Source organism: Culex pipiens, chromosome 2 (assembly GCF_016801865.2).
Source record: "Culex pipiens pallens isolate TS chromosome 2, TS_CPP_V2, whole genome shotgun sequence".
Classification (NCBI taxonomy): Eukaryota; Metazoa; Arthropoda; class Insecta; order Diptera; family Culicidae; genus Culex; species Culex pipiens.
In genome coordinates, this window is record NC_068938.1 from 94,002,580 (window position 1) to 94,024,077 (window position 21,498).

The 21,498-nt window shown below is 40.0% G+C and overlaps 1 protein-coding gene across 3 annotated transcripts; it reads left to right on the forward strand.

Annotated features, from left to right (window-relative positions):
* The first annotated feature begins 5,924 nt into the window (after positions 1 to 5,924).
* LOC120415494 (suppressor APC domain-containing protein 2) lies at positions 5,925 to 20,905 on the forward strand. 3 transcript variants are annotated; one of them, XM_052708628.1, is made up of 3 exons: positions 5,925 to 6,020; positions 14,505 to 15,814; positions 20,244 to 20,905. In XM_052708628.1, the coding sequence occupies exons 2-3, from the start codon at positions 14,639 to 14,641 to the stop codon at positions 20,664 to 20,666; spliced, it is 1,599 nt and encodes a 532-aa protein (XP_052564588.1). In that variant the 5' UTR covers positions 5,925 to 6,020; positions 14,505 to 14,638; the 3' UTR covers positions 20,667 to 20,905. The 3 variants fall into 3 exon arrangements, with proteins under 3 accessions (XP_052564588.1, XP_039432997.1, XP_052564587.1); XM_039577063.2 differs by having other exon boundaries at positions 5,978 to 6,048; XM_052708627.1 differs by having other exon boundaries at positions 5,980 to 6,093.
* Positions 20,906 to 21,498: the final 593 nt, after the last annotated feature.

Here is a 21,498-nt window from a genome sequence, read left to right on the forward strand (position 1 = left end):
TTTTCTCAAAACACATAGTTTGTACATGATGCTTTTTGAAATGTTGGCATCGAAATGTCTGTGTGTATGTGTATGTGTATGTGTATGTGTATGTATGTGTATTAGGGTGGGTACGTTTTTCAAAAAGTTCTCGGATCAAGTTTTAGTATGGTTCCCCTTGTAGGGCATGCCCATTGGGACTTTCATGCCAAATATCAGCTCATTTGGTTGTAAACTGGCTGCGCGCATCAGGGTTAAAGTTTACATGGGAATTACTATGGGAAATTGGAACTTTTTGTTCAAACGCTCCTACAGGTCTGGGAAAATCACGCGCCAACTTCTGGTATGGTCAGGCCTATGGGGAATGGTCTGGAGAACATTTTTCCCGAAGAGAGCATATGGATTCGATGCCCCTAGACCTGGCGCATCGGCAAACAATCCGATGTCTCCGGAATCAACGGTTTTCCTTGAAAAAAAACAATAAATTTTCCTTAGCATGCTATGAAAGCTTGATGCACACCGCGACGCCATAAGTCAGGCAGCTACCACGTGGTTAAAATATTTGCAAAAAATTAAAAATTAGCTATGCAAAGATTCTGAATTCGACTAAATAATATCAGGATCGCTCGAAATGATCATTTTCTAGTTAAAAGAAGGTTTGCAATTGAATATTCCAGCTGCCTGACGTATGGCGTCGCGGTGTTCATCAAGCTTTCATAGCATGCTAAGGAAAATTTTATGCTTTTTGAGGGAAAACCGTTGATTCCGGAGACATCGGATTGTTTGCCGATGCGCCAGGTCTAGGGACAACGAATCCATATGCTCTCTTCGGGAAAAGTGTTCTCCATACCATTCCCCATAGGCCTGACCATACCAGAAGTTGGCGCGTGATTTTCCCAGACCTGTAGAAGCGTTTGAACAAAAAGTTCCAATTTTTTTATTAATTAATTCGGTTTTATTGGTGAATAATCAAGTTACAATCAGTTCTTTTGCAATTCATAACAGAGTTTTGGAGTTCCTTTCAGCTGTGTGTTGCATCATAATCCATTTTGGAACAATTATTTCTATAACTAAGGCACTAACAAGAGCAAGAAAAATTTAAAAAAAAAACTTGCTAAAATTGCAAAGGAAAGGGGAAAGAAAGAGAAAAAGCTTATAACTAAATCACAGTATTTAATCATTTGTAGATGTGCTTGATCATCAGCTCCCCAAGGGCCAGGAATTGCTCCGCCTTGTTACGGCAAGTCCGGAACCGCGTCATCATCTCCCCCGCGAGAGCAAAGAACTCCGGCAGGGTAAAGAGATCTTCCCCGGTGACTTCTTGCTGGGCCGCATTGCCACTACCGGCAGCAACCACGCTGGCAAACGATCGCCCCCAACCAGGAGGGAATGCTGAGTTGTCCGCGGGAACCGTACGCTGCCCAGCAGCCGGCACGGTTACGCTCGTACTTCGCTGAGGAGGGTGGGACGCTGCTGCTTTCTTCTTCCTCTTTTCCTGCTCCTCGAGGTAATTTTTTCGTGCACTGCATCCACGGTAGTTGCTGGTATGGTTACCTCCACAGTTGGCGCACTTGATGCGCGCCTTAGTTTGTGCTGCCTCGTCCCCCAATTCCGCCTTGCACGGCAGTGCGCACGCCTCCGAGAGGTGTGTTTCACCGCACTTCACGCAGCGGGGCGGGAGGTTGCAGTTCCGCGAGCCGTGGCCAAATTTCTGGCAACGGTGGCATTGCGCTGCGTCCGTCGGGTTTTTTGAGTAAAACCGCCAGTTTACCCAAAACCCGTCCAACGCCTTAGTTTTCCGCAGGTCTTGTATTTTGACGGTGCCGCGGTCGAAGTACAACAGGTACAGTGTGTGTGTACCTGTGACCGTTGTCTTCCGCGAGAGGACTTTTATGTCACGCGGCGTTATTCCAGCACCCGAGAGGTCCTTCTTGAGGTCGGAGATCGGGCGGTCTTGGTACCCCTGCAAGACGACCTTAACGGCTGTCTTCTGCACGGGGTCGAATGTGTAGAACTTGAAGTTTTTACTCTTCAATTTCTCCACAACCAGGTCGAAGTTCTTGCTGTCAAATGTGTAGACTTGCACTGACGACTTACCGACTTTCAGACAATATCCGAGGCCTTCCAGCAACTCGTCAATATCGTCCGCCAACGTGTCCAAGACATAGATTGGAGGTGGTCTACGTTCCTTTGGAGAATTGTTCGTTTTTGACGTCGACACTTTCTTCCGTGCACGTCCATCGTATTCGTCGTCGTCGGTAGTGCTGCTACCGTCGGTGTTGTTGTTGTTTTCTTCGTCGTCGCTCAGCATCTGGAACTCGTTCCTGATGGGAATGTTGGCGGATGTTGACGTGTTGGTCGTGGCACCGGAAGTACCGGAACGGGTTCGCACTGGTGATCTTGGAACATATCCGGGATGCAGTAACTTTTTGTCGATCCCTTCTGCGCTCACGCTCCCCTGCGCGATGGCGGTCGACACGGCGTTGGTTTGTTTACCTTTTTGCACACGGCCGGTAGACGAACTTCGCGGGTTTTTCGAGGCCGCACTCGAACTGCCACGGCCACGGCCGGCCTTTGGCATGCTGGAGAAGCAAACTCGCGGGTAACCACAATCAATTACGGCGAAAAAAATCGAAAAAACGATAGAGCACTGAGCACTAGCTGCATGCTCTCGTGCGTACACGGAGGGAGCTGAAAAAAAAAAAGTTCCAATTTCCCATAGTAATTCCCATGTAAACTTTAACCCTAATGCGCGCAGCCAGTTTACAACCAAATGAGCTGATATTTGGCATGAAAGTCCCAATGGGCATGCCCTACAAGGGGAACCATACTAAAACTTGATCCGAGAACTTTTTGAAAAACGTACCCACCCTAATGGCCTATCTACAATCACTTAGCTTAGAACATCTAAGTAAAGTAGTTACTTAGGAAAGTCTGCAACTTACGTTCGTCATCCACAATCAACTTAGAAAACTTGCTGGGCTGATATACGTTGCTATGCAGTTGTTTGTTTACCTTTGATATGGAAACGTCAACTTACCGTAGATTTTGAAATTTTCCAAACCAAACGTCAGTTTCTAATTTGATTACTTTTCCATTGTAGAAACTCAGATTCATTTCCATTGATTCAAATTCCTAAGCTAAGTGAAATTTTCTAAGCTAAGTGATTGTAGATAGGCCATAATGTGTATGTGTGTGTATGTGAATGTGTATGTGACCAATAATGTCACTCATTTTTCTCAGCACTGGCTGAACCGATTTTGACCAAACCAGTCGCATTCGACTTGGTTAAGTAGTTCAAAAGTTATGTATAAAAATGTGTTTTCGCATATTTTTTGAAGTTGAATAAATGGCAGTAAACTGAATCAAATATCATCATGTTATACATCGTTAGTTAGGTAATTGATAGACCTTTCCATCACATATCACCCATTGTTGGAAAAGAGAGAGGAAGGCACCAACCACATAGGTGGATTAAGCTAGTTTTTTTTTTAAATTTTGGTTCCAGAGGTTAGGCACTTGTTTTCCAAAAACCTTAGATTGGATTATAAACATTCTTTATTATGGAGCTATTTATTTTTCGAATTAAGTTGTAAACAAATTTTAGTACCGTAAACCGGGGTGACTTTGACAGGATTTCAATTTGTTTTTAGAATATTTTCCAACAGGTAAGGTTTTTCTCAAGATTATTATTTTTAAAACATGTACTGGGGTAGGCCACACAAAGTCCATGCACTATTTTGGAAAAAAAGTTTTTTCAATCGTGTTTAGAAAAATAAGTTACGTTAAAAATTCTTAGTTTTAATTCCGGGGTGACTTTGATAGTCATAGTTTTTCTTGTAAAAATCATATTTAAGATGTTCAAACTTTATTTGTACGCTAAATGTATCATCACTAAAGTAGCTGATATAGTTTTCAAGAAAAAAAAATCAATGTTTGTTTTTAGTTATGTAAGTGTATAAGCTTTTTAGCAAAATACATATAAATTTTAGCTAAAATTGTTAAACAGGCGGAATTTTGCCTGAAATTTGTTAAAACTAGTTTTGTTTACAAAATCATCGATTTATATTGCATTTTATACTGAATTCGAAGCACGAATCACGAGTTTTCACATTTTACATGAAATTTGTTCAACTGAAATTGCCTATAAATTTGAAGATTTTTTTAAATTGTGTTTCAAAAACACATATTATTTATCATTTACAAACTTTTTTAACCTTCTCCTAGTGGAAAATTGTCGAAAGAATCCGAAAATGCATTCCGTTTTCCGATTAAAAATCATGTTCATTGAGAAAATCATGACACTTTGAGAAGTTTAAAATAATGACTTTCATCAACATATTCTTAACTATAGTTAACTAACTTTTTAAACTTGTCAAAATTTTAGGAAAGTTCTTCTTGAGGTACTTTGAACACTTCTCTACCACGGCCAGTATGTTTCTAAACCATTCCTCAAGTATTTTAATTGTACTCTTCATTTTGCGGAAAAATCGCAAACCTATCAAAGTCACCCCGGCTATCAAAGTCACCCCGTTTTACGGTAGTTGTAATTTAACGTCAAAGTACTGTTATACCAACATTTAGTGCCCGTTGAAATAACATGATGTTCCCCAAGTGTATGTTTTTAACTGTCTTGATTATAGAAACATTCCCATGATGATTTTTATGGATGGTTGCAAATCCTTGGCTTTGTTAGAATTCACTAAATCCTTATTAGGTACTCGATTTCTGAATTGAGTATGGGTGATTTCAACAATCATTAATAAACATAAATATTCTTTCACATTGCTTTAAACCAGATTATACAGTGTGAAGTACAAATCGAAGGGCATTTCATTGAAAATATCTTTGAAAACTCAAAACAAACATCATAAATCTGCAAACAATAATCGATCGCAAAACGACCAACGTTTTCTAACGAACCACGATCGAGAATTAGAGCCCAACTTTAGGATCGTGCCCTCATGCCCAGCACACAAACAGAAGAAGTATGTAGGTATTATAGTGCTGTGAACAGGTTTTCGTTATTCGTTCAGCCTCCGTCTCTCGCTCTCTCACTCGTACAACCCATACTACAAGAACCAGTTTGGACAGTTTGAATTTGTGGTGATCGCGCTTTTTGTCGGATTCTGGTGTGGGTGTGTCACGGTTGTATGTGTGCAAGAGCATAAACCATATAGTAAAAGGTTTTCAACTGGTGGCTTGAAAAACACGCCATCAACAACAACAGCCACGGGATGCTGGCACGTGTGCAGCGAAAGTCACATACTGGAGAAGGGCGCATATTTTGGTTGCAAATTTCAGAAAAAGGTAAGGCACCCGAGTAGATGAAGGCTACAATGTTTTTAAAATTGCTCTGGAAGTAGCTAATTATGATTATTGAGAGATATGAATATTTTTACTTTGAAGATTACAACAATAAGGCAATATTTCAGTAAAGGGTTAGGTTCCACTTGAGTTTAAATTAATCAATCATGCTAACAGAAATTCTCTAAATTGTAAACAATTCTGTTATAACAAATGACCATTAAAATTTCATTCTAATATTTTTTTGTTGAAAGCGGCTGAATTTTGTATTCAAAATTAGCCTTTTAAAATTACCATTGATGTCGAAAGTTCGTGCACTTGCGATCGTTGAAGTCTCCAGCATTATAAACGAAATCTGCTTCGATCTTTTCACCCTTCCCTACTCGGGACTGAGATGCTCATTCCCATTCAGGTATCAAGTTGTACCTGTATGTGACACCACGCCATCGATCGTCATCATCATCGTCATCCCGTGCAGTACAGATCATCGAACTAAAACCTTCTTCTCTCAGATGATGCTGCCCAACCAAGATGATCTGCACCAAACGGGCAGCTGAGCCGCTCAACGCTCTCTCTCCCAACCATCCACCAACACAAACAACCCCACTAACTAACACTAGCAACCGACTTAACCCGCCCAGCCAGCAAACGAGCAGCAAAAATTTAAAACCTCTCTTTAGTATCGTTTTGTGCTTAAAGTCGTTCGGATCGGAATCGCGAAAGTGCGTTGCTCGGTGCGTTCTTTTTGGTCTTTACACCCTGGTTAGTCCAAGTGTTGTGCAGTGTTGGGGCCCCCGTTGAGTTGTGGTGAAGTGATCTCTTCATAAGGTTCTTCACACGTTTTAGTCGCGCAGTGGTTGCGCTGCATCGTGCGCAGTGACGGCGGCGGCGGTGGCGGTTGGTTATTGGCTGGTCAGATTCCGCGTTTTAAAAGAGGAAGGATCTCTGGGGAAAAAATGATCGTGTTTATTATGGCTTAAGGGAGAAAATTTGCGTTATTAATAACACAGAAGAAATGTCGCCTTACTCCTGAAAAAGTCTGAAGGTTGCTGCTAGTGCGAGTCAACCGAACTTCACTTGAACCTAACAATCCAGAACCGGTACGGACCCGAACCAAGCCGGCCAAATAAAGCCAATCGAGCCTTCCATTTTATAAGGACACATAACTTTTGTAAACAATATCCCTCTCACACTTTATGTAAACTGTCATTTGAGTGAAAGGGATACACTCTTGTTTACAAAAGTTATGTGCGCTTTTGAAATGTTAGGCTACAAATGAAGATATGGGTATTGTCGTCTTCATACTTTCAAAAACAGTGTTGTCTGAATTTTAGCGAAACTGCTTCTTTTTTTTTAAATCGCTTTGTTTTTCGTCTTTCATTCTAGAAACCAAAGTTTAAACTCAAAAATGACAAAAGTTTAAAATGTTCGATATTTTTTAAACAATCTTGATTCCAACGTGTTGCCTAAAAATAGAAAACAACTATTTCTATAGAACTGAAGAAAAACAATGCAATGTTTCCCAGTTCTCTTTAAACTCTGGACACAAACGACTGAAATAATTAAGTGCTTGCATTACCTGTTTTGTTAGCATATTTTCTGCATTTGCATTTAATTTTAGTCAACAGAAAATTTATTAGTTCTATAAATTTGAAATGTACTCTGCTGATGGTTAAACTTACTCTCGAGCATTTCTTTAAAATTATTCTTAAATATTTAGATTGTTTGTTTCCCTGAATACCATTTTATATTTTCCATTTGAGTTGTTGCAAATATTTTCCAAAATTTTGATTTTAAAAATGCATTTTAAATCCAGGAAAATGTACGACCGTACTAAATTGCGCGTGATAGATGTAATAAGGTTTATTTTACTTTTTTTAGTACCAGAGCTCCTTTTGATTTTTTTTACGTTCAAAAACCAGTACGAAATAAAAAAATATTATTTGAGTTCGGAAGATGCAAAAAGGGTTATTTTCGCAAGAAAACATATAAGGGAGACATAGTTATTGAAAATATTGCAGCACTTTAGTGGAATTTAGAAACTTTTCCTGAACGAATGTGTATTTTTTATGGAAATGACTTCGAGAATCTACTTTCAGTACATCAAAGTGGCTTTTACGTAAAATTGGACGCCCAATTTGATGGAGTTCTCATAACTTCGAAAAACTTATTTTTCATTGAAAAAAATAAATGAAAATAGTTTCAAAAATTCTGCTATTACTCGTTACCGTAAACCGGGGTGACTTTGATAGGATTTCAATTTGTTTTTGAAATATTTTCCAATAGGTAAATTTTTTCTCAAGATTATTATTTTTAAAACATGTACTGGGGTAGGCCACACAAAGTCCATGCACTATTTTGGATAAAAGTTTTTTCAATAGTGTTTAGAAAAATAGTTGCGTTAAAAATTCTTAGTTTAAATTCCGGGGTGACTTTGATAGTCATAGTTTTCCTTGTTAAAATCATATTTAAGATGTTCAAACATCATTTGTACAATAAATGTATCATTACTAAAGTAGCTGATATAGTTTTCAAGAAAAAAAAAACAATGTTTATATTTAGTTAACAAAGTTTATAAGCTATTTAATAAAATACATATAAATTTTAGGTAAGTTTTTTCAAAAGTCGAAATTTTCCCTGACATTTGTTAAAACTAGTTTTGTTCATAAAATTATCGATTTATATTGCATTTTATACTGAATTCGAAGCACGAATCACAAATGTTCACATTTTACATGAAATGTGTTCAACTGAAGTTGCCTATATATTTGAAGATTTTTATTGTAATTGTGTTTCAAAAACACAAATTATTTATTATTTACAAACTTATTTCACCTTCTCCTAGTGGAAAATTGTCCAAAGAATCCAAAAATCTATTCCGTTTTTCGATTCAAAATCATGTTTATTGAGAAAATCATGGCACTTTGAGAAATTTTGAATAATGATTTTCATCAACATTGTCTTAACTATAGTTAACTAACTTTTAAACTTTTCAAATTTTTATGAAAAGTCCTTCTTGAGGTACTTTGAACACTTCTCTACCACGGTCAGTATGATTCTAAACCATTCCGTACGTACTTTAATTGTACTCTTCATTTTGCGAAAAAATCGCAAACCTATCAAAGTCATCCCGGCTATCAAAGTCACCCCGTTTTACGGTACTCAATTTGGCTCATGTCCTTTTATGGGAAATTAAATTTACTTGTCGAATCTGCAATAACCCAGACGGGTAAATTTATCATTTAGAACAAAAAATTTCATTTTAAAAATTTGTGTTTTCTTCTAATATTGCAGGGTTTTTTTTTAAAGTTTAACAATGTTCAACTAGGTTGTAGAGCTGACAGCTACAAAACATATGTATAAACATAAGTGGTTTGCTTGTAACTATCGAGTTATCGTGATTATGGGTGACATTGGGTCTGGATATGGACAGATTATTTTGGACACCAAATTTGCAATAAATACTATTTTATAGGCTTGAGTTTGGTAGAAAACTTTGATAAAATATTATCACCGGAATTACACTTTATTGATATAGTAAGGCAAGAACCAATTTAATTTCAAATTGTTGTTTATCTACAGAGAAAAATCAGTTTCTAACGTGAACGTGAACAAACGTTCATAAAATTGGGAACCACAAAACCAAACCAAACTGTTCAAATTCCGTGGTACGATTTGAAAAACGAACCATAAATTTTGATCATTTTTCCGTGGTTCACAGTTTTGTGAACGCTTTTCACGATTTTGGGAACTTTTTTTTTCTCTGTGTCCTACAAATTTCAAATTTATATCTAAATTTCCAAAATATAGAATCAAAAAGAATGACAATAGGATTAATACATTATAACCGTTATGCTGTAAAAAAATTGTAAAATTTACTAAAAGTTTTCACTTTTCCCCTAGCTTTTTTGTGGTCATAAAAGAATTAAATTATCCAATTTGATTATAATTGCGAAAATAAACGTTTTATAATGTAATCTAAATATTTCATAATCGATTTTACAATTTTTCTTTTAAAAGAAATAATCCATTTTACTTAAGCAACACATTTCTTTTTCAACATATTTTTTGGAAAAAATATTTATGAGAGGTCAGTTCAAAGCATCAGATAGAATTTGTGACCTAAATAAAAACATTGATAAGCTTAATTTTAGGAAAAAAAACTAAACATCCAAACTGTTGAAATTGTTAAAAAAAGTAAAACGTCTAGGTGAAATACCATTTATAAAGAAAAAGTTTTAATCTCAAAAAGAAATTCAGAATATGCGCAAATTCGAAAAAAAAGCTTATCCAATAATGTATTTAAAATTCAAGAATTGAACTTGAGGATTCGAAAAATTACTGCTAGGAAATTTCGTAGAAATTTCCTTATTTCACGATTTTGTACGGGGTTGGTCAAATTTCACGACCTAGAAAAAAAATCACGGATAACGCGGCTTAGGAAAATCACTAGCCCTAGTGATCATTGTTTGTTCTTATTTCAACAGCTCAAATTTAAGCTTGATCAGAAAGTTTTGCGCAATTTTTGATTTTTATTTAGCACGTTTTTGGGAAAAATTAAAGTGGAATGGCCCTATATTTTAGCGGAATATGAATTTATAAAATTTTCAAGTGTCAGAACAGGTTTTCTGCAAAACTTTGGGTAGACTTTCCGATGAGTCAAATAGTTTGATATAAAAAAACTTAAAGTTACACCTTGTTGTTTCCCAGAGAACTCCCTCCTTGCGTTCACTAAACGGGCTATAGTTTGGCTTTATTTTGGCTTTGACTGCCTACTAAAGACTCGCTTTTAAAGACTCTCATCATCTCATCTCGTGCTGGTCGCTGGCTCGTTGCTCTGGCTGGTGAAAAGAAGCAATCATCGTCTTACCACGGAGTGCCACAAAAGAAGCCTCTTGCCCTTCTTCAGCGGTGGATTACGCGCGGCGTATAGCCGCCGTTGATTGCAATTACAGTCAAACCTCGCATAAGAGCGCCTCGCATATGCAACTTTGCATATACGAGTCATTCCACCTGATTCAGTTTTGTCGCAAGAGTTGCATATGCGAGGTACAGGGCTTATGGGATTTTGGCTATATGGGAGACATGGCCTATATTTTTTATAGAAAATCATCTTAACTATACAAATTTATAGTGTTTTGGAATCGTTATGAAGTCAGCTATACAGCTACACCAAATTTACAAGGTTTACGATGTTCTAGGTCATCCGAAACTTCCTCAAGTTAAGGCCTATGTGTTCACCGCCGTACAAGTATGAGGTAGGCGATTGTGACTGTGGTTTTTGACCTCAGATCATATCCGGATAGCCTCAGGGAGGTTCAGGGACTAGTCTACCGATGTGTGGTGATGTTCTGGGTCTCCTGTAGAGTCCTGGGAGTTACGGCCGATGGGTCTACCGCCGTAACAAGATAGAGGTCAGTGGTTTTTGACCTCAGATCATATCCAGATAGCCTCAGGGAGGTTCAGGGACTAGTCTACCGGTATGTGGTGATGTTCTAGGTCTTCTGTAGAGTCACGGGAGTTACGGCCGATGGGTCTACCACCGTAACAAGATAGAGGTTGGAGGTTTTTGACCTCAGATCATATCCAGATAGCCTCAGGGAGGTTCAGGGACTATTCTACTGATATGTGGTGATGTTCTGGGTCTCCTGTAGAGTCCTGGGAGTTACGGCCGATGGGTCTACCGTCGTAACAAGATAGAGGTCAGTGGTTTTTGACCTCAGATCATATCCAGATAGCCTCAGGGAGGTTCAGGGACTAGTCTACCGATATGTGGTGATGTTCTGGGTCTTTTGTAGAGTCCCGGGAGTTACGGCCGATGGGTCTACCGCCGTAACAAGATAGAGGTCGGAGGTTTTTGACCTCAGATCATATCCAGATAGCCTCAGGGAGGTTCAGGGACTATTCTACCGATATGTGGTGATGTTCTAGGTCTTCTGTAGAGTCCCGGGAGTTACGGCCGATGGGTCTACCGCCGTAACAAGATAGAGTTCAGTGGTTTTTGACCTCAGATCATATCCAGATAGCCTCAGGGAGTTTCAGGGACTAGTCTACCGGTATGTGGTGATGTTCTAGGTCTTCTGTAGAGTCACGGGAGCTACGGCCGATGGGTCTACCGCCGTAACAAGATAGAGGTCGGAGGTTATGACCTCAGATCATATCCGGATAGCCTCATGGAGGTTTAGGGGCTATACCGCCGTAACAAGATAGAGGTCGGAGGTTATAAGTCATCTATAGAGTTCTGGAAGTTACGGCCGGAAGATCTACCGTCGTTAAAAGGCAAAGGTCGGTAATTTTTGACTTCACAACATATCCGGATAGCCTCAGGGTAGTTCAGGGACTAGTCTTCCAGAATGTGGTGATGATCGGGGTCTTCTAAAGAATTCCAGGAGTTATAGCCCATCTGTAACTCCCGGAACTCTACAGATGACCTAGAACATCTTTAGATATACGTTTACTAGTCCCCGGACCTCCATGAGGCTATTCGGATATGATCTGAGGTCAAAAACCACCGACCTCTATCTTGTTACGGCGGTAGACCCATCGGCTGTAACTCCCAGGACTCTACAGGAGACCCAGAACATCACCACATCGTTAGACTAGCCCCTGAACTTCCCTGAGGCTATCTGGATAAGATCGGAGGTCAAAAACCTCCGACCTCTATCTTGTTACGGTGGTAGACCCATCGGCCGTAACTCCCAGGACTCTACAGAAGACCCAGAACATCACCACACATCGGTAGACTAGTCCCTGAACCTCCCTGAGGCTATCCGGATATGATCTGAGGTCAAAAACCTCCGACCTCTATCTTGTTACGGCGGTAGACCCATCGGCCGTAACTCCCAGGACTCTACAGGAGACCCAGAACATCACCACACATCGGTAGATTGTTCCCCGGACCTCCCTGAGGCTATCTGGATATGATCTGAGGTCAAAAACCTCCGACCTCTGTCTTGTTACGGTGGTAGACCCATCGGTCGTAACTCCCAGGACTCTACAGAAGACCCAGAACATCACCACACATCGGTAGAATAGTCCCTGAACCTCCCTGAGGCTATCCGGATATGATCTGAGGTCAAAAACCTCCGACCTCTACCTTGTTACGGCGGTAGACCCATCGGCCGTAACTCCCAGGACTCTACAGGAGACCCAGAACATCACCACACATCGGTAGATTGTTCCCCGGACCTCCCTGAGGCTATCCGGATATGATCTGAGGTCAAAAACCACAGTCACAATTGCCTACCTCATACGTGTACGGCGGTGAACACATAGGCCTTAACTTGAGGAAGTTTCGGATGACCTAGAACATCGTAAACCTTGTAAATATGGTGTAGCTGTATAGCTTATTTCATAACGATTCCAAAACACTGTAAATTTGTATAGTTAGGATGATTTTTCATAAAAATATCGGCCATGTCTCCCATATAGCCAAAATCCCATAAGCCCTGTACCTCGCATATGCGTGCTTCGCAGTTGCATATGCGAGGTTTAACTGTATCCCCAAGTGGGCAGCCAGCGTGGTTTGGCGGCTTTTATTGTTTGCAAATTCAATCTGGTGATTTATATAAAACTGTGATGCGTTTACTAGAGGAAGAAGAAAAAAAAGAGAGTGGAACTTGTGTGACACAGGACGGAGCAAATCGCAGGAAGAACGCACGGGGGGGAAAAGTTGTAATTTGAGCACTAAATGGTTAAAGTCGAAGAAGTGCAGCTGAAATCCGCGAATGCCTAAAGTCATCGTGTTTGCGGGCTAATTGAGTGGCGAAGTGCATTCCGCTGGCGGCGACGGAAGGAGCAGTGCTCAAGTGTGTGTGTTTGTCTTGAAGAGTAGAGTGTGTGTGCTTAAGGCTTAAGGCTTTTTCGGGGATTGGGGAAGTTCCAAGCGTGATGCAGTGACCTTTTTCTGAGTTTAAAAGGATATCCTTTGCACATGTGAAGTGTCAGGTAACATTGTTGAAAAAGACGCTTGGAAGAAATGATGAAAACGGAAAACAGGATGAAGAATGTGGTAAATATCCGGAAGAGTATCGATATTCATGAGAACATTTTCAAAAAAATCACTCAGCTAATAATTAAGAGTCATGAGAGGTAAAATTATAATTCGTCGCCGTCGTGCTAACTTGTCGTACGTGCATTTTGGGACAAATTGAGTTAAGAACGTCATTTTGTGCAGCTCACAATAACTTTTGACCATCACAGATCCCCAAATTCGATTTCAATCCTGAGATATTCAACAAAATCCGAAAAAAAAAACTCCGTGCATTGTTGTCACTTTTTATATGAAAGAAGTTTCAATCTTTTCGTGCTATCTTGACACACCCTGAAAATTGATGAAAGTGCGACAATTGACCAAAGATATTTCAGGTCAGAACGCGTTTGACACAAGTAGGAGCACGACTACTGTAAACATTTTCAATTATAACTCGAGACTCCAGCAACCAAATTCAACCAAACTTTGGGGCAATGTACAGAATGATCAACCAAACAAAACGTGTTTGTTATTGTTTGCATTTCGTGCTCTCGTTTTTGTTTATTCAAGGTCAAACATTAAAACGCGTTTTTCTCGGAACGTCAAAAAGCCACGTACGACAAGGTAGCACGACAGCGTCGAATTGAATTTGAATCTTTGTAAAACTGCATTTAGTAAGGATTTTTGGGACAATTATTGAGAATGGCCCTTTTTCCAATTTTTTGTATTGTTTAGTCAGAATTTCAAAAGGACTTAGCAATAAATTTGGATTTAGCAGAAAACTAATTTCAAGCAAAACAATGTAAATGGGTTGGACTTTGAGTTTTTTTTTGTGTATTGTTTATATTTGGGAAGCAAATGTGTTGAGATCTTAAGCAATAATTTTATAATTTTGTGTAACTTAATCAATAAGAATTTAAGGTTGATTAACCAAGGATTAGAATATCCATAATAAAACATAAATTGCAACGATCTCTCACATCCTCCCAATACCCTGATCGAGCGTTGTTCGTCGCGAGTCGTGACTCAATCGAAGCAAAATATGATCGTAAACAAACACCAAGCCCAAAAGGGAGCCCCAAAAAGCCACTGCCGTCGCCACCCCGCCCCACTGCCAAAAACAGAAGAAGAAGAAAAAATGTGAACTCAATTTTTTGGCGCAACCCACTGCCAAGAGCCGTGTCTCAACGAGAGTGCGGTTTGCCCTCAAGGAATACTTAATTTTAACCATTCTCTTTCCCTTCAGTTGGACGGGCTAGTTAAGCAGTAGCAGCAGCAGCAATAATAATAATAGTTGGCAATAAAAGTAAAAAGTAGTGCACGAACCATGAACCTTTAAGAGGGACGGGTCGCCGAAATTAGTGACATCAACGCCGCGCAATGGCAGCGACGAACCGAAATCGCAAAAATATTCTCACGCTGAACCAGCAGCAGCAGCAGCAACAGCATTATCAGCCACAGCTGGCTCAACCGCAGCATCCGCATCATCATCAACTGAGCTATCAACAGCAGCAGAGTCAGCAACATGCAGAAGGACTTCCGAAGTCGTTCGTGGCTGCCATGCGGACGCTGTTTGACATCATGGACGATGGGAAAACCGGTTTCGTCAAGTTGGCCGACATCGAGGATCGCTGGCAGGACGACGGTTCCAAGGGGTTGCCCCGGGGCGTAATTGACAGTCTGCGCAAGGTGACGCCCCCGAATGGGTTGCTCTCGTTCGAACGGTTCTGCAGCGGGCTCAAGATCTGTCTGGTGCGGAATCAGTCGGACTGTTCGGGGTCACCACCGCCACCACCCCCTCCGTTGAGCAGACTGTCGTCCAAGGACAGCGAAAAGCTCCCACTATCACCTTCGAAGCTTTCCGTGAGGCCACCATCCGCCCCACTACTGGATCTCGATCCCCCAATCAAACTCCCTTGGACCAGTACCGCTCCCAACACGGCCACCGTGCGGCCAAACAACGCCATGCCTGCGCAGAAAACCCTCAGCATGCCTCAGCTGCTCAACCCGGACAGTGATCTCGATATGGTGCTCGAGTCTCCACCAATTATCCTACCCGGAGGCACGTACGGACCTCCCAAACCTCCGCGGGTCTCCCTGAACCTCGAGCGGAACCACCAACCCACCAACACCCAAAACGCCAGCAATACCAACAGCATGGACAAAGCGGAAATCCGTAACGCCCTGCAAAACTGGCAAATGTCCCTCCTCATGAACGAGGACAAAAGCCAGACGCGACTCACCCGAGGTCCAGCCGACGGACAGATTGACCTGTCCAACGGAGGAGGTTCCCCATCGTCCAGCATGCACCTGTATCAGAAGAAAGCCAGCGGATCGGGCGGAGGTACCCTGAGTCGGAGGAGGGAACCGCGAAGGCATACGCTCCAGAACGGGATCGACTACAGTATGCTGAAGCGGTTGAAGCAGATCGAACAGGAGAAGGACATCCTGGTGCAGGGGCTGACGGCGGTGGAGAAGGCCCGTGATTGGTATCTCAAACAGCTGGCGAGCGTGCAGGATCGGCTCAAATACCTCGGCCGGCCAGGGGCGCATATGGTGAGTTGGTTTGGCTGTTGCTATTGTTGAGTTTATTTAAGATCGCATTGATGAATAAAATGGTAAAAGTATATGGAAAAGTGTGTGTGTGTGTGTGTGTGTGTGTGTGTGTGTGTGTGTGTGTGTGTGTGTGTGTGTGTGTGTGTGTGTGTGTGTGTGTGTGTGTGTGTGTGTGTGTGTGTGTGTTTCCAACGGATTTAACACGGAAATATGGGTAAATCATCCTAATGACAAAATGAACAAACCATTGAACTTTTGATTTTGAAGAAACTTTGAAGCCGTAAAATTTTACGATCTGTTTTTGTATAGGGGGGAGTGGGGAGACGTGATCTCCTTTTTTTTGTATCACACATAACACTGTCAATTTCTCACAAAACTTTGAACTTTTTGCATGAATTGAAAGCATAAACATTCAACTATGTTCGACTGATAAAGGTATCAGATGAACTCCCTGAATCATGCCAAGTTTTAAAAAAAATATTTAAACCGGCATTTTCAAAATGATAGGGGTAACTTGATCCCCCTTTCAACATTTTGAAGAAATCTTGAGCAAAATGTTTCTTATTCATCCAAAGATTTAATTTTTTATGAGTTACAGTAATTTCACATAAAACCTGTACGTTTGTGTTCAAAATATAACATATTTAGTATGTTAAATATTTAAAAACTTTAAATCGTCGCTAACATTTCAATAAGCGCCATAAACATAGGCTTTGCGTGAGACATAGCGCTTATTGAAATGTTAGCGACGAAATATCCTTTTTAAACCAAAATTGAGCATGTTTACAAGAGCTGGTAATTTTTGTTTACAAAACATTTGAAAAATGGTTCAAACTGCAGTAAATTATGTACTACTACACAGTAAAAAATAATGTAAATTTGGAAGCTGTAGTTTTGGAAGGTTGAATATTACCTCTTTTATGATGTAATTTTACCTCAATTTAGACTGAAAAAGTGACATTACACCAGAAAAGTGGTAAAATTACACTTTACACATTTCCAGAGGTAGAATTACACCTTTTTTCTGACATAAAAGATGTACCCCTTCCCAGATGTTATATTACCGTAAACTGGGGTCAATCGGGACACATGGGGTGAATTGGGACAGCAGTTTTAACCATGTTGGAGCACAATATTTTGATTTTTCTGGTTGGTTTCGGTTAGAACAGACTCATGTCAACAAAATGTGTACATCCATTTTCAAATTTAAAAGCTTTATGTGCTCTAAAAACTGCTGTCCCTATTCAGGCTGTAGTCCCGATTCACCCCATATTACGGTACCATGATTTTTTTTTCTGTGTATACTAAAGGAAACTATGTACGAAAACCCAGTACAATTAATTAAGCTTGAGGCTGATTCCAGTGACTGTAAAAATGCAGGGATCAAGTCTCCCTGAACGCACTTTTTCAAACAATCGATTGTAAAAATAGTATGATGATAAATTTAACGTCAAATGGAGGTTGATAAGTTTATCAAACAATTCGTGTATAAAAAAAAATTAAGTAGATTTTGAGTGTTTTCTGTACACATCAAAACAAAGAAGGTGGTTTTTTACATCAACATTTTTTCTTTGTTTTCTACAATGAGTTTTAGTCATTTTCGCACAACTTTCTAGAACAAAGCTAAAAATGGCTGACGAGGTACAGGTTTGGGATCAAGTGTCCCCGGGGATCAAGTCTCCCCATTCTCCCCTATGGTTACGTAAATATTTAACCATGTACAACTCCCCGTCTGTAGACGGGCTTCTACCTTAAAAATTCGCCAAAACTCAATTTTTTAACAAAATTGTAATCATTAAAAAGCATTGGAAAGCACGGTGTATTTTTCGGAACATTAAGACAAAAAAATCGGCAAGTCTGATATTTGGCACCATGAAAGAATGGCTCTATCCCGACATTTTGCGGGGTTTACCGAAATATTTTTCGATTTTGTAGGATATTTTTTCAGAAAAGTCGTTGAAAATCGGTGCATTCATGTTGATATCCATTAAATTTATTATGAATATGCCTAAGAAGACTCTTACATACATATTCGACCAATATTTGACCTCCAGTATTGTCCGTTTCTCTCAAAAGTACACACCGCGCGGCATTTCAGAATGTGCCGTAGACATTATTGCCAGCGATTTTCTGCAATTTTGGTGAAATAAAAAACATACATGGCAACAATATCAGGCGATTCGAAGAAGAAGATCAACAAAAACAAAATGCGCAGTATGGGATTTGACAGCGCGCATTTGCCGAATGTGCGGCGCGTCGTTTCGAGGCTGATATGCCGCGTGTCTTTTTCGGGAATACGCGCAATAAAAAGTTTCCGATCCAAATTTACCATATTTCTAGCTTTCTTTGAAATAACTCCAAAATCAAAGCTTTAAGAATCAAGACAATCGAATAAAAAAATTTTCTTTGTATAATTTGTCATTAAATTACCCGGATATTGTCCGGATTTAATTTGAACAAATAAATATCTATATAGATTGTTTCATTACACAGCTGTTTATTAATCAATAGACTCTAATAATGAAAAAATACTGAAAAGATGTTTTTTGAACAGGTGAACATTTTGGCCACGCTTCGCCTCTGGATTATGGATACCAACATAGTTCAAATACAGATAACTGAGATCCGGTTTTTGTAGAGTACATAAATATCTCTTAAGTGGTCATAACTTGAGTTTTTAATCACTTTTCCAACATCCGGATATTTTTATACATAATTTTGAACTACTTATCGATACATCAAACAATTCAACAGCGCAGTGTCTCACAGCAAGTCGAATGAGACCGGTTTGATCAAAATCGGTTCAGATAGTGCTGAGAAAACTGAGTTACAGACATTTGTTTAGTTTTCAATTCAAAGCCGTTATGTATACATTAGGGTGCCCAGAATATGAGACTTTTTCTCAACACCTCGCTCCACAAGCTGAATATTGTTCCTTCAGCTTGAGCAAAATCGGTCAACATTTAGCCATTGTTGCTTGAAGGTGAAGTTTGTTTGTGTATGAAAAACCCAACATTCTTATGGTTTGGTCTGCACGGATCGCTACTTCCATCAAAATATTCCCAAAAGTGAGATTCTCATTGGAAATTTAATGCTCTACAACTTTGTAGAACTTACTAAAGCTGTAAAAGTCGATCCTGAAAATTTATTAGCTAATTAAAAAAGTTATTTTTGTATGACAAAAAAAAATCACCATCTTTAGGCTCGGGTATCAATGGGTTGGTAGCGCGTGGCCGAATGGTTACGCTGTCCGCTTTGTAAGCGGATGATTCTGGGTTCGATTCCCATCTGCTGCAACCTTCCATCGGATGAGGAAGTAAAATTTCAGTCCCGGCCTTGGTTGTTAGGCCGTTAAGTCATTCCAGGTGTAGGAGTCGTCTCTATGCCATAAGTACAAACAACACACCAAACCAAGCCTACTCCGGTGGAATCGCTGGCGACGGTTGGACTCGCAATCCAAAGGTCGTCAGTTCAAACACTGGGGTGGAAGGTTCCTTGGAGTAGAAAGAGGTTTCAGTGCTCTCCCCATTCAAGCCTTCGGACTCCTAGGTTCGAGCAGAAACTTGCAATAGAGACCACAAAAGACCCGGAGGTTGTTAATGTTTGAATGGTTTGATTTTTTGATCAATGGGTTAATCTCAACCAATTTCGCTCAAAATTTTCACTGATGCTTAACATTTTCCAATAAACCGTTTTCCGTTTGTGAAGCATGGGGTAATTTTTTGTGGGCACCCTAGTATACATGAATGTGGGGCTCCAAGCTTTTTACAAAAAGTTCATTTTTCAGAGCAAGATTATAGCCACAGTTCTGACAGTTGTGTAAGTCAGGAAAGTTCAATTATTTATCCAATGCTAGGTCATAGATAAATTTGGACATAATTTCAACAAAAATTGTAAAGACCCGGCTTTGAAAACTACAGAGCGGATTCGTTAATTCTAATGGAATTCATTCAAGTATTTTACTGATTGAGCTATTTCGGATAAATAAAATCTTGAAAGTAGTGTAGATACACTACCTACCTTTCAAACTCTTGCAACTAGCCTGCTAAAAGCTGTTCAACTCATTTGACTGCCACACCCCAAATTTTAATGCTTTGTGCTTATCGTGTTCAATCAAAAAGGTCAGCCATGTGTTGCTGGCAATGAAACGTGGAATGTGCAACACTGAAGCATGAGGTGGTCTTTCATTTGTGCTTAAATTTGATTTAAAACCTGGGGTGTTTTAAGAGTGGCGACAATGTGCGCATTTTTCAAAATAATATTTTTTGTTGCTTTGGACATATACAATTTTATAGCTAAAAAATCTTTTGCAAAAACCCAACAAGCTGAAATTTCATAACATCAAATAAATTGCTTGGAAAATATTATAAATTCAAATATTTAGCAATATTCTAATCACATTTACTGTCACTTCTCCACCTCCACTCAGGAACCCTGGACCGACGCCCACCAGGAACGGCTCGACCTGCAGCGTGCCCGCGTCCTCGAGGTGAACCGCCACCTGATGACGCTGGCCGAAAGTTGGGAACGGGGTGGCTTCCCGCTGCACATGAACCTCGCCCTGCGACCTCCGACTTTGGCCTATCCTCATCACCAAGCGCAGGCCCCACAACCACCGCAGCGACCTCAGGGTCAAACGGCCAGCACCGGTGGCGGCGGTCAACAGACGACGGAAACGGTCAACCGGCTGAAGCAGCAAAACTTTCAACTGTCGGAGGAAATTAACCAGAAAAATGAAAAGCTGTCCCTGCTGGAGCGGGAAAAGTCCTCGCTCATCCGGGAGTTGCTGCAGCTTCAGCGGGTCAACCGGGCCAGCAGCATGACTTCCAACACCGAAGAGTTGGTGTTTTAGCATCCGGAAGTGATGCGGCCATTACAGATTTCGAACTGCGTTTTGCACCTTGTTGTTTTAATTCTTTGCCCTAGTCAGGTAGCACGGATTTAGAGGAGTTGAGAGTTTGAGGAAATTTTTCTGCGAGCGGCAGATTTAGAGCATTTACAGCTAAGTGTGATTTTAATTAGGGTTTATAAGGTGTTTTCGCGTCAAAATTGTACAGCGTAGAGAAAATTTGTTGAATAAAGTGAACTTTAAAAAAATCTTGAAGTTAGATTCATTATTGAAGAAAATTCTAAAATATCCCATTCTAAAGAATTACATTTTTTTCTAATGTTAATAAGCTTTTGAGTTGCCCAGACTCTTCTTCAATTTACATGAAAGTTTGGTATAAGGGGTAATTTTGGTCTGTACTTTTTTCGATATTTTGTGACGTTACATTTTTCGGAATATTTGGGATAAGATAAATGTTTCAATGATTTCTAGCCCAAAACCGAAATAGAGATTTGGTATTGAGTGGATTTTATATAGAATTAAACGCCAAATTTGCTGCTATTACTCGTTACTGTAAGAAATCGAAAACATGTCATTAGCGTGATCTGTTTTGTAACAAGTTCATCGGATCGATCTGAACATTTAGTGGTCGATTCTATGTGGGTAATCCTCCGCCAACTCACACAGCCCAGCATTGTACCTTTTACAACTTTGTACAACATTTTGACACCCTTAAAAAAAAACCCTGCAAAATTACAAAAAAATTACCCTTCTGGGTTATTGCAGATTCGAAAAGAACATAAAATTTCTCATAAAATAATCTTTGCTAAAAAAAAATTACAGTTAACTAACGAAA

Bases quoted from the DNA above. Each gene is read 5' to 3' on its own strand.
- LOC120415494 (XM_052708628.1), top strand. From the start codon at position 14,639: ATGGCAGCGACGAACCGAAATCGCAAAAATATTCTCACGCTGAACCAG. The intron at 15,815-20,243 runs GTGAGTTGGTTT...ACCTCCACTCAG, and splicing joins GCCGGCCAGGGGCGCATATG to GAACCCTGGACCGACGCCCA.